The 21,552-nt window shown below is 36.8% G+C and overlaps 1 protein-coding gene across 1 annotated transcript in view; it reads right to left on the bottom strand.

The window, feature by feature from the left end:
- OTOG (otogelin) overlaps window positions 1–21,552 on the bottom strand; it is a 112,928-nt gene that overhangs the window by 16,822 nt on the left and 74,554 nt on the right. The window contains exons 34-42 of the mRNA XM_072864588.1: window positions 15,012–15,129; window positions 14,232–14,311; window positions 9,968–13,815; window positions 9,159–9,327; window positions 8,043–8,179; window positions 6,706–6,795; window positions 6,142–6,325; window positions 3,057–3,277; window positions 2,002–2,140 (exon numbers count right to left, since the gene is read on the bottom strand). Coding sequence (XP_072720689.1) covers window positions 2,002–2,140; window positions 3,057–3,277; window positions 6,142–6,325; window positions 6,706–6,795; window positions 8,043–8,179; window positions 9,159–9,327; window positions 9,968–13,815; window positions 14,232–14,311; window positions 15,012–15,129 — 4,986 coding nt within the window. The remainder of the gene's footprint in view (window positions 1–2,001; window positions 2,141–3,056; window positions 3,278–6,141; window positions 6,326–6,705; window positions 6,796–8,042; window positions 8,180–9,158; window positions 9,328–9,967; window positions 13,816–14,231; window positions 14,312–15,011; window positions 15,130–21,552) is intronic.

Genomic DNA, 21,552 nt, shown 5'->3' with positions numbered 1-21,552 from the left:
CAAAAGGAAGTTGCGAGCACTTTTACCTTTTACCTCCTTACAAGAAGGACTCTTCTTCTTGCAGTAACGTTTTCATCAGGCTTTGGTTTGCATTTTGGCAGTAGATACACCAAACCATGCGACAGTGTTGACATCAAGTAATTTAAACTTCAAAAACATTTGCAAATACTACGCAGATTAATAATACAGTGTTCTGAATCATTCTGAATACTTTGTAGTAGCTAAAGAAAATGCAATGATTACTGAAGGGCAAAGCTTTGTAAATTACAAAAGTATATATGTAAAGGCAAATTCACCATTGTTTTACATGGAATAATAAAGAATCGGATGAACTCATTACTATACTTAATACATATCCACATTCATTACTCTCTTGCATGCGTGTTATTTTTAAGTCAATGAACAGAGTTAAATCTAACATTCTTTATACTACTAATGTAAATTCATTGGCATGTTATGGGTGCATGCAGGAATAGACCAAAAAAGCATCTCATTTTGACTTAACTTTTGCTGTTGAAAACTGAACATGATCTTTCATTGGTTCAAAACAGTGATTAAAGCTGCATAAATATGGCAAACAGAGAATGACTACAAATGCCAGCAGTGTCATTCTGGGAACCACCAAAATATATGATCCTTATCATGTAATGATACCTAAATCATACAGCAACACCATCTGGAATCATGGTAATGAGATTAAGTCCATTTCACAAAGGGACTGTGCTCAAAAATGAAGAAGGTTCCAGTTTAAGACTTTAAAGATTAACTGGGACAGAAGGTTGATTTTATTCAGCTCCTCACTACTGAAAAAAAAAATGGCCATAATGCCCCACAGGAAATAGCTATTAGAGTCCTGTAAATAGAGGAACTCAGGCTTTTAAAAATCAGTCTACAGCATATCAACACTTAGTGACCACAAAATCCAGATGCAACTTCATGGTTCTTCCTTGCTAGGCACACACCACCAGAGGTCACTGTGGTACAAAAATAAGAGAGTGATGTGTTCCTTCAAGATGGATGGAATACATAACTATATTTACAGATATATTTTGTAAGATCTCTTTTTAAACAGCTATTTGCTAGTAAAATGCATACAAACTGAAGATTTAAAAAACAAAAAAACCAACACCTGACTGTTTTTAAGTTTTAGACCTCATGACTACTATTTGCAGGGCATTACGACATGCCTTCATGAAGTCCGTATGCACGTACCCACCTTAAATCACTTTAAAAAAAGACAGCACTTATGATTTCCATGTACAGTGAGTTCTCTTATTTTTGGGGATCGTGTTTCATCAATAAGTCTTTCCCTTTTCAAGCACTGAAACCACAGACCTCCCTATGTTATCACCGCATACGGCTTTTCCTAGGTGATCATTGACAGCATAAAGAGATGCTGTAATGCAAATTTTCTATTTACTGACAACTATAGATCCCATTTGGCCTCACATTTTAGTATGTTGCTACAGGAGATGTCTTCTGCCAGGATACTCTAGCTCTCAGATTTGAATCCTTACTTTCCATCTAATCTCAAAGGTGTTTCATTTCTCTAGTCCTTTCTCCAAAGACAGCTTTCTGGAGCAGCATCAAGCAGACATCGCCATTTCAAAGTACCACAGAACTTTCTGTGGCTTCTTTCCACAACCAATTTTGTTGTGTTTTGCTTTTATCAGTGGAAAGTGGCTAAGAGAAATGAACACTACATCGCAAGTGAGAAGATTTGACTTCTACAGTTAAGTACATTATAAGCCAGAGGTAGACTTCTGAGCAGGGTTCTTTAGCTTACCTTTTCCATCTGTGAAATGGCTGTAATGATCCTGATTCCTTTTGCACACTGCTTTGAATTGTATCATAAAAAAATGCTGAATTTATTATCTCAATGACTTCCAAAGTACATGAGGACTCAAGGAGCACTAGTATTTTCAACTTACAGTAACACTTACATTAGGCAAATTTTGTCTCTCTGAACACTAGAGGTACGCATACATGCACAATACTTACGGCAGTAATCAGAGCTCCTCCATTCTATACAAATATTGAATTTGTTGCACATTGCCACATAGGCAGCTAGCGAAATGCATGGATTTCGAATGTACTCAGTGTCTTGAACCCATATATTACAGAACAGCTCAGGTGGAACCTAATGAAGAAAAAACAAAAAATATTGTAGCTTCATAGAGACCCTGCTAGGTAGGAAAAAGATTGACCTTTTAAAATATCAGCTACAAACAAGCCAAAAGTTCTTGGTTCACAGTAAGCAAGAGGCCACCAGCCTTCACTGGTGTACAAAGAGACTCTGCTAGCATTTAAAAGTAAGGCTTCCTGAATGTTGAAAAAATACAAGACATCCTTATATTCCTCAGTTTCATCTCTTATGAGAGCCAAGGCAAGAACTAATAGAGTTTTTCCAATAGAAGGCATAATTAATCATTGTTCCGTGTTCTTCCTTACCTCTATGTTTTTGTCTATTTTTGGTCTCCTCTTCATCAAACTTAACAATATACAAAAGGTGAAATGGTAAATGTACTCATATGACCACAAATACATACTCTATTTGCATACTGTGAGTTTGTTTTTTGCTTTAGGTTTGCTTTAAATGGTCTGTTCTACCCTCTCATCTCTCTAAGCTGGAACTCCTTGTCTCTAGAGCCTTTGAGAATGCAGGCTCTCAGATTACTCATTGCAATTTGGAACTCGTTAAATTATTGAACACTTAAGGATTAATTAAATCTTAAAACCATTTTATTGTACTTTGCTCTACTTCATATTGATACAGTTGAATTAGCTGGGACTGATTTATAAATGAGATGGTATTGTCAAAACTAACAGAGATATATTATGAATTCTGAAAGTGTTAGTTGCTTATTGCAACTCTCCTATCCAGCTGGCACACTCTTCAATTATTTTTACCTTGCAACTGTAGATACAAAAAAGTATCTATCTAATTCCACAGATGTGGTTAACATGTAGTTTCACATTAATGGAATTATCAAGTATACAAAGTTATACCAGAACTGCATCTCTCAAAATATAAGCTTTCAAAATAGTTAACATACATAAGGATGACAGCTGCTGAAGGTCTGGTTCAACACTAGTCTTAAGCACTCTGAGCAGTCCATGACTGAGCAATTAGTTTCCTGATGCCTGTCTTCTCCAACATACTTTAACGTGTCTGGTACTTGCCAGCTGTCTATAAAAGTCAATGGAGCATCACTTTTGCTTAGAACTGTCCTGTTGGGTAGCATCAGGTCATTTTCCAAGCTTCTGTCACAAAAACCTGTGTATTACCAGAAGAAAAAAGTGGGTCAACACTGCACCGTTCATTCTGAAGTATGTTTGAAGTGGCATATTCAAACAAGTAAACAGCTTTTAAAAAACTCATGCAACATGACAGTATCACAACCCACAAGAGATGTGGAAAGTCTCTGGCAGGATCAAAACACACAAAATTCAGACAAATTAAGCAAAGCAAAAGTAAAGATCCATCTATGAATTAAGATGGGTGAAAGAGAATCTATTGCATATCAAAAAGCTGTTCAGAGAGCCCACCTATGGCACACAAGCTTCACTCCTCTGTTGCAAAAGCACTAAACAAAAACGTATTTTCAAAAAGGTTACAAAGCACCTCCATGTATAGCAACAAAAGAAAACTGTAAATGTTATCAGAAAAGGGAACTCCCATAAAATGCCAAGATGCTTATCTGATACTGTACTTCAGAAATACTGTACTATTCTACTTATGCTTCTGAGCAGTCTTAAGCATCTACTGGCTTAAGAGCTACCAGAAAAGTGCAGCCTTTGGCACTTCCAGGTATACTTATATTACCCCTCAGCAGGAAAAAAAATCAAACTTTTCTGTATTCACTTCTCAGAAGGCAGCATCACATTTTGTTTCTGTTTAAGCTAAGGTAGTTGGCAATTTTGAAACACCTTGGGGCAAAGGAAGCAATGTAACACATGGAGAGTAACTTTGGTCAGCACAGAACATCCAAGTATTACAGCAGTCTCCTCTGGAAGGTCCTTTAAGAGCCAGCAGGTACAAAAAAGCAGAATGATGGATCAGTCCCCCATTCTTTCTTCCTAATCACAATTTCTGAGACTTTTGTATCAGACTTCTGGAATGTTTTCTTCTGACGTCTCCACAAACTTGCATAGCAGTTCTGAATCTTTATAAGTTCAAAAAATATTTGTGGATTTAACCCTTTCTAGAGAACTGGTCTGTTTTACCATTTTTCACCAATTCTCGATGACATGAGCAAGCCATTGACAATCAGTGATACAGCAATAGGCATTCAGAGAGTAAAACAGCTTTTGAAACTGTAACCATTATTCGACCAAAAATGTTTCTGGTTGACCTTTTTGAGGTTGTGAATCTATGCAACACAAGTAGGAAGTACTTGATGGTTCTGAGAGACTTTAAAGGATTGCTATTGTGTCTGGGATATCTTTTTCCACCACTTCTCTTATACATTGACAAGGAGACTTAACACAGCAAAACTAAGGCTTCACATTTGGTTTGTCAGGATCTGGTTGCAGCTAAAACTGACATGCTTGCACTCTCTGCCACCAGTTTTGCTACAGAGATGTCCGTGTTCCCTTCCCACATCCCTTATCTCCCACACCAGCTCTTCACCAGTTGCCACATTTGCCCGATCCTTCCACTGTAAAAGACACTGTTGTTGCTGACACAGATCCTTCCGAGGGATGCTTGCTGCTACAAAACCATAATGGTGCCTTCAGTTTTATCATTTCCATGAAGCTGAGAAATCCGGATCTACCAATACTGCAGTTCAGCCAAAAGACATCTGAGAAAGCTCAAATACAAGAAGCAGACTAACACAGAAAGCACAGGTGATCAGGGTAGACTAATTTATCCTGAAAAGATGCAGTACAACCAGCTCATTTAAAGCAGGCTCTGGTAAGTCACACCAGACAGCACTGTGCAGGAAGATCTATGCAGAGAATCCCAATCAGAGATGAATACCAGAAAAATACAGCACATTCTCTGAAGAAGTTGTACTTGGAACACCATCCACAGAAATGTGTTGTCACCTAGTTAAAGTGCCTTGTAAACCAGGAGCGTAATGTTCCCAGTTCTCCCTATCACAGTAATCGAACAGGTAAAGGCAAAAGAGACTTTCAGGGTAACTTGAATCAGGCTTACTAAAATAATCAGGCTTACTAAAAAATACAGTCTTTACTTTCTTGTTTCTGTTTGATCTAATTACAATAACAATTAGCCAAACAGAGCAAGAATGATGTTGAAAACAAAAGTTAGGGCAAATTACAGATAATAATCCAATTTCAAAATGGCAGTAAATTCAAACTCTCGTCCTTTGCAAGAAGCACATTACTGTCTGCAGGACTTGGAACTGGAGTAAGCTATCACTGGTATTTGATACTGAGCTACAGGCATTTGCCCTTTCTGAAACTGGAAAGATATCCACTGTAATTATATGAACTCTGTAACCCTGGTTTCCAGCTCCAATTTACAGCAGATAAATTTACAGATTCAGGTGTCACAGTAGGGATTTACATCAACAAATACATGCTTGCGAAAGCTATAGCACCAACAGCTTATTCAAGGCTATGTTTTTTAGAAAGAAACTATGTGAAACTATTGAGCAGGCCTAACAGAGTGCAAAGTTATGGCTATTTAACCTGTTACTATTAAGAAATTCCCTCTGAACTGTTTCCTGCAACAGATAAACTAATATTAGTTCTCTCAAGTTAACATTTCCTGTTAATTCTGACCTTTAGAAACTGAAAATAGCACATATTGCTTCCTATCAGATGGATATCAAACACTAAATCTGTAAATGACCTTATTTGATATTACGAATTTATGCCTGACTTACTTATTTGGGTTTGGTTACAGCAATCATGCCTGTGATTCAATCACGTTATAGTCAGAAGCAACACTATGGGTAAAAAGTGATTACGTGGATAGGTATCAAACATAATTTCAACAATTAACAAAATTAATAATAATTTAATTTTAATAGTATCTTAAATTTTGCAATGATCTGCAATAACTCTTTTGGGCCAGATCCTGCAAAAGATAGTTTATATAATTAGGAAAATGTGCTTCCCTAGCAAAGCATCTAAATGTCTTTAGTTCTTGCACTGCTGTATACTTACCACATAGTCCCAAAGCTTTTGGTTCTCCGGTACTATTAAACTCAATAATCATCATGCCTGTGTTGTGAAACCACTGAATTCTGATTTTTGTTGGGGTCTCAACTGCATACTTGAAGCCCGAATCCTCGACTTTGTACCCATATTTTCTAACAGTAGGCCAAGCAAATCTTGAATTTACTGTTATCTAAAATACACACAGAAAAGAGGTTAAATGTCAGGTACCAAGTGCTGTAGGTAGAAGAACTAAGGCCAGATTCTTGACAGCTTAGGAATCTCTCATAACTAATTTCAAAAGAAATCAGGCTCACCTCCACAAAGATCATATAGGTACTGAAGAGACTAACAGTTTATGTGCCTTGCTCTGTGACTTATCTCATTAACTGTCCTTGTATCACAGTTTGACTCTTTGAATTTACAAGCAGTTTACTAAATTACAAAGTCAGAACCATGAATTATATTAACTATTGTGTCCCACTCTAACCTTCAGTACCTACATGAGGAGGCAGTTGATTACAGAAGATGCTATCTAAATGGCAAAGAAAAACAAACCCTCAAAATACTTACTTTTCTACTTAAACGATTGATAACAATTTGGTTTGATACATAGGTTAAATTCAACATTGCCAGGCACAAAGAAGTTGAATTTGAATTACTCTGTGGAGAAAGCAAAAATACATCAACCATAGTTATAATGTGCAAAATCTTTATACATTAGCTGCTTATTATTTTTAGGTACTGCGACGTTAAGGATTTTGAGGGAGGTATATTTTTAAGAGAGGAGAACTGCTGCTGACTGTTGTTTCAAGTCTGAACTACAAAGTTCATCTGGATAGCATTCTGGCAAAATAAACAAACAAAATATTATTATTCTATTGTGTTTAGCAACTGTGTTGTATCACCCAATCTTGAAATTACAACAGAAATAAAGGTTTTCAGGAAAAAAATATGGCGGACTAGCTGTTTGGACACCAAAAAATATGAACTACGTATCTGAAGGTGAGCAAGAATGAGACTAGGAATGATGAATCTATATGATATATGAACAGTCCAGAAGTAATGGATCAGAAATACATGCATACTTTCCAAGCTACAAGGTGCTGAACAAAACAGAAAACACTGAATACAACAGAAAAACAAATCTGAAAGTCATAAACAGATCTCATTTTTCATATAATCATATTGAGCTTCTGGAATTAACCTCCACAAGGTATTATTTGGCACCAAGCTTTGTGATGGACATTTATATGGACATCAAAATTACCTAGCTGTCATAGAAGAGACTGTAGTTTAAAGAGTTTTGTAAAGGCTCATGAGAAATTAATGCTTCATGACACAAAGCCAATCTACACTACCCATTAGGCAGGATACCCATTAGAGTTTCTCTCTTCCCTCTCTGAAACAAGTATTTGCCCCTGTCAGAGACTTGGAATGCACAGGGTGGTCTAATTTAGTCTGACAGTCCGACAGTCTTTTATGGCTCTGAATATTGGTGTTTCCAGTGCAAATTTCTCCACATAACATAGATAAAAATAATGCACTGAAATACACAGGTGGTACACTGGTACACTATGGTGGTACTTATTATGTGATGGCATTCACAGAAGTGACTAATAAATGTATATCCACTTAATCTCTCACCACCTCGTCTATTTTACCATATAATCAGATAACATGGACCTACCTCTCACCTTGCAGCTGTTTCAGAAGGAACTATGCATATACAGTCAGGTGATAAAGTGCTATACAATTCTTAAGCGTTGTAAAGTGCAAGTACAATTCATAGATATTTCACAGAAGTGAATAATTAACCACAACTATGTAGTATTACTATGCCTTTTCTTTTAAGATACATCTTATTAGCAGTACTGAACACCACTTGTTAGCTGATAAATGTTAGTTACCATTCTACAGTCAAGGACGTGGATGGTTATAGTTTCATCTTGAGTTTGACTAACAACGTAGGATGCTTCTTTGAATAAAGCCAAGTGATTTCCATCATAGGTTACAATGCTCAGATCAGAGAAAATTGTGCAACGACCTAAGAAAAATAAATCAAATGTTTTTTCTAACTTATTTTAGAATTTCTGTAAATATTACAAAATGTGAAGATAAAACAATAAATTTTATAAGATTAACTAGCTTACTAGAGTTTCATATATGCAGCATATATTTTAAGCTATATTTGATACTGTTGCGCCTCTGTAAATGGACAGCAGAGTCAAATTCTGCATATTTTAGTGGGACAACCTGCAGGCCTCTGCAATCAGTTATTTTCTTACAGTTCTTGCCAGCAAAGGTTTGCAATTTTTCAAACCCCAAACTAGCAAAAACCATGAATGACAGTGGATCATGCCAGATCCTTAGTTCCCTTCTAGTCTTGTTCCTAAGGTGGGAGCTCATGTGGACATTTTCCTTCTTCCCAGTCTTATTGCTAAAGCTTTTGTGTTTCAAAGGGCTTGGAGTTCTACTCCTAGTTATTTCAAACTCTAGAGCATAAGCAGAAATTTGAATTGCTTATCTCTACATCCTTTCTTTGCTATTACGGACTAAATTGATTTTTTTTTAAGGTTTGGATTCTTCCTGCCCAATTATAGGTAATTGATGGGAGTGACTACAGTAAAGCTATGCTTCCACAGTCCCCAAACTGTTAACACAGTCCAGGGAATCTTCTCATCCTGAAGTAGATATAAGATGAACCAAAAAGTCCCTTGACTATATTGACTAGGTGTCCTCTGATTAGACAGAAGACAAGATGGGTCTAAGTTAGACCTAGACATGTCCACTTAAGATACCTTAAGCTGGGTAAGAGGAATATCCTCCATTAAAGGAGCATTTTGATTTAATTTCCCTGGATGTAGAACTAGAATTATGAATTGCATTAGGCAATGAGTAAGCCTTACAGTATGCATCTTCTATTCCTGTGCCACGGTATAGAAGTGTCAGTTCTTAGCCTTCTTACACATGCATTAAAATGTTAACTAAATTCACTTCAAAAGTACTGCATAATTAAAACTTACATGCACATTCCCACTTTGGGCAGCATTTGTCACCATTCATTTGAGTAGCAAATCCTAAAACTCCACAGCTGGGTTGAGTTGCATTGTATGGGCAGTTCTGCGACTTATTAACTTGGATCAGTTGTCCCTCCAAGCAAATGTATTTTATGCACTCATTCTCTGTGATTGGCTAAGGCATATTTAATAAAAGACACAGGTTACCATTCTTACCGAGCTAGTATCGCAATATTGCAGAGTATTTGCTCAAAAAAGGGGGTCACATTCTTCAGATACAGAATACTTATGAATCCCCATGACACTGATGGAAGCTACAAGTGAAGAGCACTTTTGAAAACCCAGCCACTCTGAGGACAGTTTAAAACTGCTGTCCTGTTGTAAAGCAGAGAACAGCATTACGGAATTTTTAACTTTACATTAAAAGAAGTTGAGAAGGAAAAGCACGGAAGGGCACAAGTAGGAATAACAACAGGGATCTCTGGAAAGACATACTTTAAGGAGGGCAACGTGACAGAAAACTGCCATTGAACAATATGAAGCATCATATTTTGCCAGAAAACATTCCTGTAACAGTCACACTCAGGAAACTGATGCCCAAAACACAGTGTATTATAGCACTTATAAAAACCATTATGCGCAATGAAATAATCCAAAGTTACAGATATAATTGAGAAAATAATAGGGGTCCCTGTTTGATACAAATACTTTAAATCCTATAGATCAAAGTATGGCTCACGTTTTTTTTTTATCAGTGTGTAAAAGTAACCAAGACATATTCAAAACCAAATAGATAAATATTTATAGTTACTCACTGTACAAGTTTGAAGAGTTGCTGTTTCTCTAGGCAGCATAAAAGCTGATGCTGTGACTCCTGACACAGCTTCAACTGTTGCCAGTCCACCAGAAAATGTTGTAGTCAAGCCATAAAGTGGTTTGGTAGATAAATAGGCAAATGAGGAAACTGATGGAGATCTTGTGTCATTTGAATGGTCAGATATCGTTAGCAGTGAACTCACAGAAGGCGTCTGCGCCTCAGATGACATTTCAAGTTTTGAAGTTTGAGTAGTACTGACCAATGACGCAGCTATAGAAGAAAAAGGTTTTGGTTCAGAGGATGAACGTACACTGGGCAGCACTGACACACTTACATTAGAAGGAACTGCAGTTGTGTTTGTGAAATATGGAGAGTAAAATGTCTGAGGTGTTTCTGGGGTAACGGTAGCACCTTGAGTATGGATGGCTTGGACTTCTGTTGTTAATTCTGGCTCTTCAGATTTTACTGTATCGAGGGGCATGGCTCCTTTTGCTTCTGAAGTAACAGAAAAATAGGTGGACTTCACAGAGCTTGTGATGGATTCTGTTACTGCTTCTGCTTTGTCTGAAGCTGCTGAAATAACACTAATGTTTTGCCCAGTACTGCTTATCATTGAAGAGGCTGAAGCTGCAGCTGATGAACGGGACATAGCTGACAACATTGTACTTGCTAGAAATGTGGAATTGTAGGCGGTGGTTGAAAGTGTGACTTGCCTAGGTAATACTGCAGTTTTCTCTGTACCACTTTTGCCCACTGATGTGGATGGCACACTCCCCATCGTGACGGGAATTTCTGTTGTTTCTGGTAACAAAACCGATGAAGGGGTTGACTCAGGTTCTGGTGAAGCTGTAGTTGTTTCAAGTGTTTGACTTGATTCAAGTGATTCAGTAAACAAGGCCTGCCATGTGAATTTTAGACCAGTACCTGCCTTTTGTGTGGAAAATGAAGGAAATACTTCTTTTTTAGTCGTTGCTAAAGAAGAGGAAGCCGCAAGGACTTCTGGTGAGGAAGGGCGAATTCTGGTGCCAAAAATCAAGTCAGCTGTTGTTCTAGTTGGGACTGTAGACTGCAAAACAGAAGTTGTTCCTGATACATATGGCTGCGTGACTGAATCAGTTAAATGCAATTCTTTTTCAGTTGGTAAAATAACTTTTGTTGGACCTACTGACGTAGGTAATATACTTGAATATACAGGTAGTGAGGTGATTAAGGGGTATGAGGAAGTCAATTCTACTGTAGCTTCAGTTGTGCTAAAGATATGTTGTGGCTGACCAGTGGATTTTGTTAGAGTTTCTACAGGATACTGGTAAATTGGGGTACTGCTTTGGCTTGTCAATGAAGGCTCAGAAGTCTGACGACCAAGTTCCATAGCTTTCTGAGTAGAAAAATGTGGTATAGCCATGGTCTTTGTGGTCTGTACTGAAAGTTTATCTCCTGAAGATGTCTGCCAAGAGAAGGGGCCTACTGAAGATGGAGGAAAGGATGGCTGAGCTGTAGCTGCTGGAAGTTTTACTGTATCTGTTATACTTTGGACTGTAGATTTCAATGCTGTAGAAACTATTTTAGTTTCTACTGGGTATTTTGGTGGTGTTGTCAATTCTGGTGTCATTTGTGTTAAAGAAGGTGAAGAAACCGATTTATCTGCTAGATACTGAGAGGTGGAGAAAGCGTAAGACTTTGTTACCGGAAGTACAACAGAAGCAGACAGAGTTGATTTTTCTTTGGCTGTCATTACTTTTTTTGTTGTTATGAGCTGACTGCTGAATTCAGAGGATGGGGAGAATGTGGCATAAGTGATATTTAAAATGGCTTTGCCTGGTGATTTGTCATGTGATACTGTTGTTGTTGGACTTGATTGTTCTGTTATAGTGGATAAAGTAGAGAAAGTCAGGACCGGAGAGGTCTTTTCTGTTGGTAACATAGGTTTTGCTATAGTTGTTTTTGGATATAAAGAGATCGTTTCATGGGATGTATGCACAGGACTGAGAGCTGTCAGTGATGCTTCTTTTCCATATGAGGGTAGTGAAGGAAGAGAAATGTTTAAAGAGATTGAAGAACTTGATGGTGAAGAAGGAAAAGCAGATGGCTTTCTAGTAGAGATGCTAGTAATTCTTTCCACTTGTGATTTATCAGGCTGTGTTGTCAACAATGTGGTTTCAGTTGCACTAAGGAGAGTAAATGGAGATCCAGTGACAGACGTTCTTTGAGCTGACTCTCTTTCTGTAGCTACGAAAGGAATTGTGGTGGTTTCTTTTGATGGGATAGAGGTTTTCATCGCTGATGTGGTAACACTACCTGAGTATGCTGAAGTGCTTGTCTTCACTGTACTTGAAACCAGAGGTGATTTGTATTTGGTAGATGTTTTTCCAGAAGACAAAGTTGACTTGGCTGCTAATTCAAAAGGGGATGTTATTTTGGATGTTACCTCAACAGACAAAGGTGTCACTCTGATAGTCTCAGCCACAACAGGATATTTAGTGTATAATGTAGTCAGGAACTCTGTTGTGTTTAGAACTATGTATGAGGGATACCCTGGAGTTGAAACAGTTTTGAATGTTTTTTTTAATTCACCTGAAGCTGGAGAAGCAGGAGTAGGAACAGACACTGAAGGTCTTTTTGTAGAAAGAGTGATGGATTTTTCAGTTGTAGAACTAGGATGTAGTGAATATAGAGGGAAATCGGAACTTGATGTATGCTCCACACGAAATATTGTTTTGGGAGTTTCCTTTTTATGAGTTGCAAATGATAACGAAGTTGTTTCTGATAATCCCTCTTGAGTTTGCAGAGTTGTTGTCTTTGGACCTAGAGTTGTAGTGAAAGGTACCTCTGCCGTACCAGCCAGGTGTTGAACCATTTCAACATGAGGTTCTGTAATTGTCTTTCCTAATGAAATAGGTGGTGTGGATGTTGGTGAGAACGTAGTCTTCACGCTTTGTTCAGTTAAAACAATTGCTGGTTTTGTTGTTGCTGAAGACACTGGTTTTAACAAAGACAAAGTGGTGATCACAGGAGAAAATGATGTTACTGTAGCATTAGCTACTGTGGTAAAAGACTGTCCTATGCTTATTTTTGTTCCTTCAGTAAACCTAACAGGAACTTCAGGTGGTGTATATGAAGGCATGCCCAGAGGTGGTGATGAGGAAAACTGAGACAAATACGCAGTAGTTTTTTCTGTTATTGATTCAAATGAACTGGGTGTAAATGTTGTAAGTCCTTCTGGTTTTACTTGTGCTTCTTTTGTGGGAAGTGTCCTTGTGGCTATTTCTGATATTTCCATTATTTTAGTTTTGACTGGCATTTCTGTTCTAAGTACACGTTGTGTCCCAGTAAAACTAAAAGTAGAAATTGGTTTGCTTTCTGATTCTGTGCTTGTAGTCACTGCATGTGTAGCAGTTACTGTCTGAGGTGCTGTAGCCCTCAATAGCTTAGTGGAACCACTACTGATGGGTTGTATCTTTGTGGAAGTTTCTGAACTGACAGTAGATGGAAACAGTGGGAAAATGTCAACAGGAGCAGACAAGCTTACATTAGATTTTGTTGTCCCGGACACTGCTGTAGTGCTTCTCCCAGATGTAATTTCTGTTGACTGTGAAGGAATGTTTGATGATAAAGCTATGGTTGGAAGTGTTGTATTAGATGTAACAGCTGAAAATTCAGTTTTCCCTGTAGTTGCAGTGAGTTGCAATTTTGAAGCAAGTGTTGTTTCCACATCTTTTGCTTCAGGTACAGGAAATGAAGTTACCACTTCACTGATCACTGCCAAACTTGTACTTGATGTTATGTGTGAAACTGCTGGTGTTCGAATGCTGGGTGGCAAAGGTGGACTATCATCTGCAGGTTCAATGCCTGAAATCAGACACAAGTAAATAGTACTCTGAAATGTATGAATAATTATACTCATGAAGCTAGCAGAGCTAGAAGGAAGTTATGTTAACTCATATAACTCTGATCTTTTCAATTGCCTTTAAACTTCTAAAATTCATAGACAAATTAAAAAATAAATTCATTAAATCATTTGCTCCACATCTAATGTTACTGAAATGTTTTATGAAGAAAGAACTTCTTTCTTAGTTTAAAATTTGTCTCAGATTTTTGAGAGTGAAATTATTTTAACTAAAATGTATGTTTAGTGAGCTCAAGATTCATATAACTAAGGTCATAGTCACAAAAATTTAAGCACCAATATTTGAAAATTTGACTAAAGACCTAAGAAATTAATAAGCTAAGTATCATACATAATATATATAATTTTTCAAACATACAGTCTTCAAAATACACGCATCTTTGAGTGGTTTCATCCAGCAACATATTGAGAGGACAGGCAGGGATGCATCCTTCCACTCTAAAAGAAAAACAATTAGTATTTACTAGTTGAACAGTATCTTCTGGATCAAGCATTTAATTTTAGGAAAACAGAACTTATCTATAAAGTGTTTTTAAGTAGACAGTCTTGTTCTATCTAAATCTCATGACCTCAGTGTACTCCTTCAAGATGTCATTGCCATGGCTTCCATTTTAACTCAGATTTAAGCTAAAGCATGAACTCCGTGATAATCAGCCTTTGAAATGAACCATCACAGGTTCAATACTGAATGCTGTTGCTTAAGAAATGCCAAACATTTTTACACACCAAAATCCAAATGCCAGTTTTACCAGACTCAGCACAAATTCCAACTGGGAGGAAAAGGCAAGGACAGATATGGCTGTTGCAATGGCATAAGGAAAAAGCAGGGGCACAACTATTTGAAACAAACTTGTAATCACCTCTCTTTAATAATACTCTATAATACCCCCCCAGCTTGAAAGTTACAAATATACTAGTCATTCCAGAATCCGACAATACTTACCTAACAACTGAAACATCACTTTCACGTAGGTGCCACAGCAGGTTTTATTCCATTTCTTTTCTCCTTCACTTACCTCCTTATATAAGAACACAGTCCTGCTATACTAAACCTACATCTGGTCCCTCGTATTCTTATTATGCTGCATAAGTATATTACCCAAACTACATACTTTTCCATAAAAATACAGATACTTACTTTGGCACTGCCTGACAGTTTTTCCCCAAAGGGTCCCTGCATGTCTTGAAACAAGGGCTTGTACAGGCATCGTAATGCCATTCACATGCAGAACGGGATAGAAATTTAAATTTGACATCTGAAAAACAATGAAGATCTGTTATTCTCATATATTTCTAGAAACACACACAGAGACATATCACTAAGAGGCATGTTTTAAGTTCACTGCAGCTCTAAATCTCTTACTGTTTCTACCTGTATTCTCCACAAATAAAATTGGTAATATTTTTTGAACTACTAAGGTCTTTAAAACATAGAAAAACAGTTTACATTTATGCAAAGTATATTAAAGGGTGCTGGCTCTGCAGCCTGTTTTACTCTTTGTAGTATTAGCCACATTTACTACATATTACAATCACTTGAAAATAAAGCCAGGCAAGTTAGAGCTGTTGTTTTTAAGTTTTAAAAACTATATCAACAATGAAACTATGTTTGGTTATTCAAACAAAATGCAAAATTAAGATTATGTTGATTCAGTACAACTATTGCTATTAAAATAAAAAGCACCAATTTGATACACTGATACTCTTCATAATATAACGTATCACAATAGTTGTTTATTTTGTATGTAAAATTTGCTGATATAGCACAAAGGTGTACATAAATTGTATGATTCAGTTGTATTTTAAAAGCCAAAACAAACACCATTCCAAATATAGTAATCAGAAATTATGCCAATTTAGGCTCCTTAAAGCAATATATCTTAACAGTTGATCTTCTCAAAAGCAGTATAAGATAGCTACTCTAAGAGAAATTAATTCAAACCTCAAAACATTTTGAATCTGAAATTCTAACTGCTCCTACAATGAAGAAAGCAACTCAGATGAAATGAGATGTAGTCTTGCAAAATTTAACTCAAAACATATACTTCACCAGAAAAAACAGTACCAATAATGAAACACTATGGTAAATTTAAAATAAATAAATAAATAGAAATCCACAAACAAAAAAACCACACCAAAACCAAAACAACCTCCAAACTGCCTTCAGAGTATCTGCACAGTGTTTATTGAAAGACTTCAAATTCAGATAATTGAAACCCAAAGTATAAATTCAGATAGAGGAAGAGTTAAACTTCCAGTGCTTATTAAATTACGCAGGAACTTTACAAAATTAACGTAAAGAAGAAATAAACTGAGTATAAAATCTGAAAGAAACAAATTTGTGGCAATTATCATGCAGGTGACATGCACTTGCATGTTCAAATGCAGTATCATGCTTTCTTTTTCACTACAACCCGGCCCCATCTGCATGCAGAACAGTTTCCCGCAAAACACTAGATTATCCCAGTGGCTCTACCAACGCCTGCACGACTTATGCAATATATCTGGATTTCAGTCCCTGAACCACGACAGCCCACCCCAGCTCCTTAGTGTAGCAGTCAGGGCAGGGCAGTGACACTTCCCTTACATTTATGCCTACAGAAGACCACCATCATGACATACGGGTCCCCTCTAGACTGGTAAACCTGATCTTAGAACTATGTGGTTCAGAGCCTACGAAGAGTAGCTGCTCTTAATCAATGTTTACATTAATGACCAGAAAGAAAATGCCTACTACTTAGAAAAAGTTTCCACTTTTGGTCCTTTGAAGTCGTCTTGCTTTTACGTTTTGCTGATCTTTGCTTGACTGAGATACAAAGAGAGCAGCTCTTTTACATCTTCTTGGAGACATTCAATTTTTCCGTGAAGATCCTAAGAAATTGTTCTTCCTGCAATTCAGGGACATCTCCACTAATGGGTAATTCTCTCTCTGCCATTATTAACCATTAATGTCCTCTGTTTTAATACAAATAATTCTCTTAAAGGTATAAATCAAACTCAGACAAAAGAACGTGTATGTTGCCATCTAGTGTTTTCCTTTTTACATGTCACTCTGCCTAAGGATGTAACTTGTCACTGCGTTTGAAAACATGATTCTTAGGACAGTAACAAATGCATTTATAAAGTTACATTCCCATAAAAAGCTAAGCACAAGTCACTGAATTCTTCTGTGACCCCTTATAGTGAAACCAAGTTAAGTTGCTTAAATCTAATGGAGGAAGGGAATTATTTCCATACATTTTGCTGACTGATGTTTCGGGGTTTGCATGCACTGACAGGTCAGAGTGGTAAGGTTTAAAGACAAAAGAAGAAGATACATGACAAAAAGAACATATCAGAGACATGTTGGCACAGGCAATCACCAACAGTAGTAATAACCAGCAATAACAGTATAGCCGAGTGGAATCTAGGAAATCTCATTTTCAGACAACCCTAGATTAAGTATGGAGACAGATCTGTAATTTTTAAGTCTTGCCACAAACCCCACCATTAATCATAGAAAAAGTTTCAAACACAATAAAGGCACAAGCTTTGCAGAACACATACTGCAGCCCGAAAAAGAATGTTAGTTTCTCAATTTAGCAGAACAGTGATCGTGAATTAACACTTCCAAGTGCTGGCATTAACACACCATCTCCCATTCTCCAAATAAACTTAGACTTTTGTGAAATGATTGCCATGTTTTCCTACAGATTAAGTTCACAGAATTTGCTGGTGTTGCATGCCTTGGTAGGAAATAGGGCAAATTTCTATATAGCCGCATAGCATTTGTTGAGTGGTTCATAAACACTGCTTTCAGTCAAGAAGAAAGTCATGTTTGTCTGCAAATTTTGTCTCTACTTCTGCAGAAAGAAGTATGGACAATAGATGAATTCATTAACCTGGTCATAAAAACTGTTTTCAAAGAAGAGCTGTAGAACCAATGGACATTTAATTTTCCACTCAAGGGATTTTAGAGAATTGAGTATGCTGGGCCAAGCTGTATTAGGTTTTTGAGTGTGTAAATTACATAAACGAACAGACTAAATCACCACAGCAAGAGCTGAATATATTGCATGAATTGGTTTCCAGTATCTCAAAAGTTTTCAGTATGTCTCAGTAAATCCATCAGATATAGTGAAATCTGTGCTTTATTATGAATTATGGGAAAATGCCTTTCCAGCATTAGGAGAATGTCAGTTCAGTCATTCATCATATTTCAGGTTTTCACTATTGGCAGCATCACTTCTGGAATGCCTAAGCAGCCCAAGGACCTAGCTGATTGACTGTGCAAGTCACCGTAAAAAAAAAAAAACAAAACAAAACAAAAAAAACCAAACCAAAACAAAACAAAAAAAAAACCAAAAAACCCACAGCAAGATGCAGTTCCTGCTTAAAAAGTTTAGTCTAAATAGATTAGACAGAAAATGAAGGGGAGGAGAAACAGAGGCACAGAGCCACGTTCTGAACTAACATGAATTCAAGAATAAGCCAAGAGTACAATAAAGTATCTCTATACCTAGCTAAAATAATAGATTATTTTGCCTCTTTTTAGTACATCTGTATATTAACTATGATCCCAATACCCACAATCATTAGGGTATAAGGAAAAGCAGTAACAAAGTGCTTTAAAGCCATTCAAGCATCCCTCTCCCTAAACTGAGGGAAATATTCCTTTCACTCTCTGTATTGATTTTAGATATTAACTTCCACGCCAAACCAACCTCAGCTTTATTGTTACTACAATGCTGCTATTCCCAGGACAGAAACTACCACAGCTCAGAAACTCTGGATTTTACCAGTGTCAAGGCATGAATGCTTTATGCTAGCCAGGATGGTAATCAGCCACCTCCACCACATGCTTCTCATTTTTTTAATACTTAAATTCCCCCACCAGCAACCAGTAATATGAGCTTACTGTACTCTGTGCAACAGTACAGCTCACTCACAACAAAAGAATGATACACAGTTTACAGACAATGAGTCAAGCCTCTTATATCAGGCATATGTTCCTCAAAAGGATTTGTCATGGCATTTGAAAATAACCATGTGTGTCCTGGTGAAGTCTACCAGCATTTGTCTTCTGCTCAGTGACACAGCAAATCCTTCACAAAATGGTAAATTATGCCCTGGATGACAGTCACTCCAGTTGACATGCCAACTGAGCCCACAGTTCTTTTACCTAGCAGGAGCTGAGCATATCAACATGTTACAGTACTGCAGAAAGCTTTTGTATGAATGCAGGTATACATGTTGCCAAAGACAATATATTAAAAGGTATTCTCCAACTCCATTGTTTTCTCACTCACTTGGACATCAGAGAAGCATTTTGTTCCCTGTAACTTATGATCTTCATTCTTCGTGGCTTTCAAAAATAATTCTGTGGTAATGAGAACAGTTGCTACCATTTAATGAAGAATTTTAATTTTTTATCACTGACAGACTGGTGTTCTGTTGCGTTACAACCTTTCTTAGTAACTTGGCCACTTTTTTGTGTGTTGACAATTCCTACTGTTCACAAGTCCATCCTGCCTTTTTTTTCTATGCTGACTTTTACCTCACAGAATCACAGAATCGTATAGGCTGGAAAAGACCTTGAAGATCATCAAGTCCAACCGTAAACCTAACGCTACCAAGACCACCACTATACCATGTCCCTAAGCACCTCATCCAAACGTCTTTTAAATACTTCCAAACGTCTTTTAAATACCTCATAGGGACAAAATTTGCCATTCTCAGAATATACTTATTATAAATAATTTCATGTTATGCTCAAAAAATGGCTATTTACTTTAAAAAACCCCCTAAAATTTGAAATGTTCTAATGTTAATAAAAGGTTGTATTTAAAGGAAAACTTTTAAAAATAATGAAAAAAATTAAGTATTTGGATTTTCATTCTCACCTGACACTCTTTTCCATTTTGCTACTTTTCCCAAAGATCTCAAAAAATCTAGTAGGAACAAAATTTGTTTTAGAATTAGTTCTATTTATAATGGCAGAAAAACTCTGCTTAGTAACGTAGATTGCCTATCTCCTCAGTTACAAGTTTAGAAACATGAAATCCTATCTACCCACTTAACACACACAAACTACTAACAAACACTGTCCATGACTTCTAAGTTTCTGCAATGAGAAATGTAAGCAAGTATCACTGGAAAAATTTAACTTTGTGCCCAGCCAAAACATCACTGAAAGCAAAGTATAATTACCTCTCAAATACTTTTGCTTTAGTTTAGTATTACGATGTTAGATGAATATAATCTTGTTAACTACTTAATCTCCTCCTATTTATTCAGTAAAAAATGGGAGGTCAAATGTTTGTGTTTGTATGGTATAAATAGGAAAGACGTTCCAATTCTACAGTAACCTCAGTCTGATTTCAAGAGCTACTGAGCAGTTGTGTTCAGTGACATACCCGGGATTCGCAGGTACAATATTAGTCGCTCAGCATTATCCAGTCCCAGGCCCCATGTCGTGATCTTTCGGACTGACAAAGCATACAAGCTCAAATAAACGTAAGAGCAACTCCTTATAAGTAAAACAGGACATTCTGGAAAATTAATTCTACTGATGGAAATGGGTAAGAGTAAGTTGAAGTTACAATAGTCAACGGTATCACGTATAAATCTGACTTAAGACGCAAGACGCTTTTGTAAAAAAAACATTTTTCATAAAAATTAATTTCATTTTCAGTTTTGTACTATGTTTCTGAAAGTGTTTCAGTTAATTAAGGTACAAACATTAAAAGCAACCAAAAATGCCCTGTATCAAACTTAAAACATTGATAAATACCTCTGTGCAGTGTGCATATACTTAGTGCATCTTGAGATTTTAATTTTAGCTGAAAATTCTCTCTTGAGACAGGCCTTATATTTACAGCAAGTTAGCTATTAAAGCACATAACTAGCATTATTAAGAACTCTGCTGCAGAATTTATATAGGGCAAGTCACATCTTTATAATATATATAAAATTAAGTCAGTGGTCTTAAAAAGGTAAAGCATATTATGATAATTCTATGAAAGGTAAAAGGTAACTAGCTTGAGCACATTATTTTAAAAAAGTGTAAGAAAACTGCAGTTATATCCATAAAAAGATCATCAATTCCCTACATCGACTAATTTCCCAACAATTTCAAACGTGAATTTATCACTCTTACATGACAGCTCTGCACTTGTCCATCTGGTAAGACTAAATGTATTCTTTCTTTTGACTGAATGCATACCAATCCGTTGCTGGTAAAAATTCCTGCATAGAATGCAAAATTTATTTTCTTGTGAGTAAGTATACTCTGGATATTCAAATTCAGTTATCAACTCAAACCCTCAAATGTTTGTGGGAACAGGACAGCAGACAAATCTAAGTATAATGAAAATAACCCAATTTAAAAGCTGAAGTGATTTCTCATGGAAAATACTTTGCAGTGTTAGCCCATCATATCTGCGCAATTTATAGACAAAGTATTTCAATGTGACAATATTTATTGCTATGAAACTGGAAAAAGTGACTCGTCAGCTGACTTTAAACAAACATGTATCTATTGCTGTGGTGATCAGGTCATTTAAAATTCTTCCTTTTGAATGTGCGTCACAGAGCATGAAGAAGCCCCATGAGGAACTTTCTGGCCAAGGGGATTTACTGGGCCTATTATTCTGCTCCCGATATTTATCCTCTGATTCCGCAGGAATAGCTGTTCCCGG

This window comes from Ciconia boyciana, chromosome 6, assembly GCF_034638445.1.
Source record: "Ciconia boyciana chromosome 6, ASM3463844v1, whole genome shotgun sequence".
Classification (NCBI taxonomy): Eukaryota; Metazoa; Chordata; class Aves; order Ciconiiformes; family Ciconiidae; genus Ciconia; species Ciconia boyciana.
This window is presented reverse-complemented; position numbering and strand designations above follow the sequence as displayed.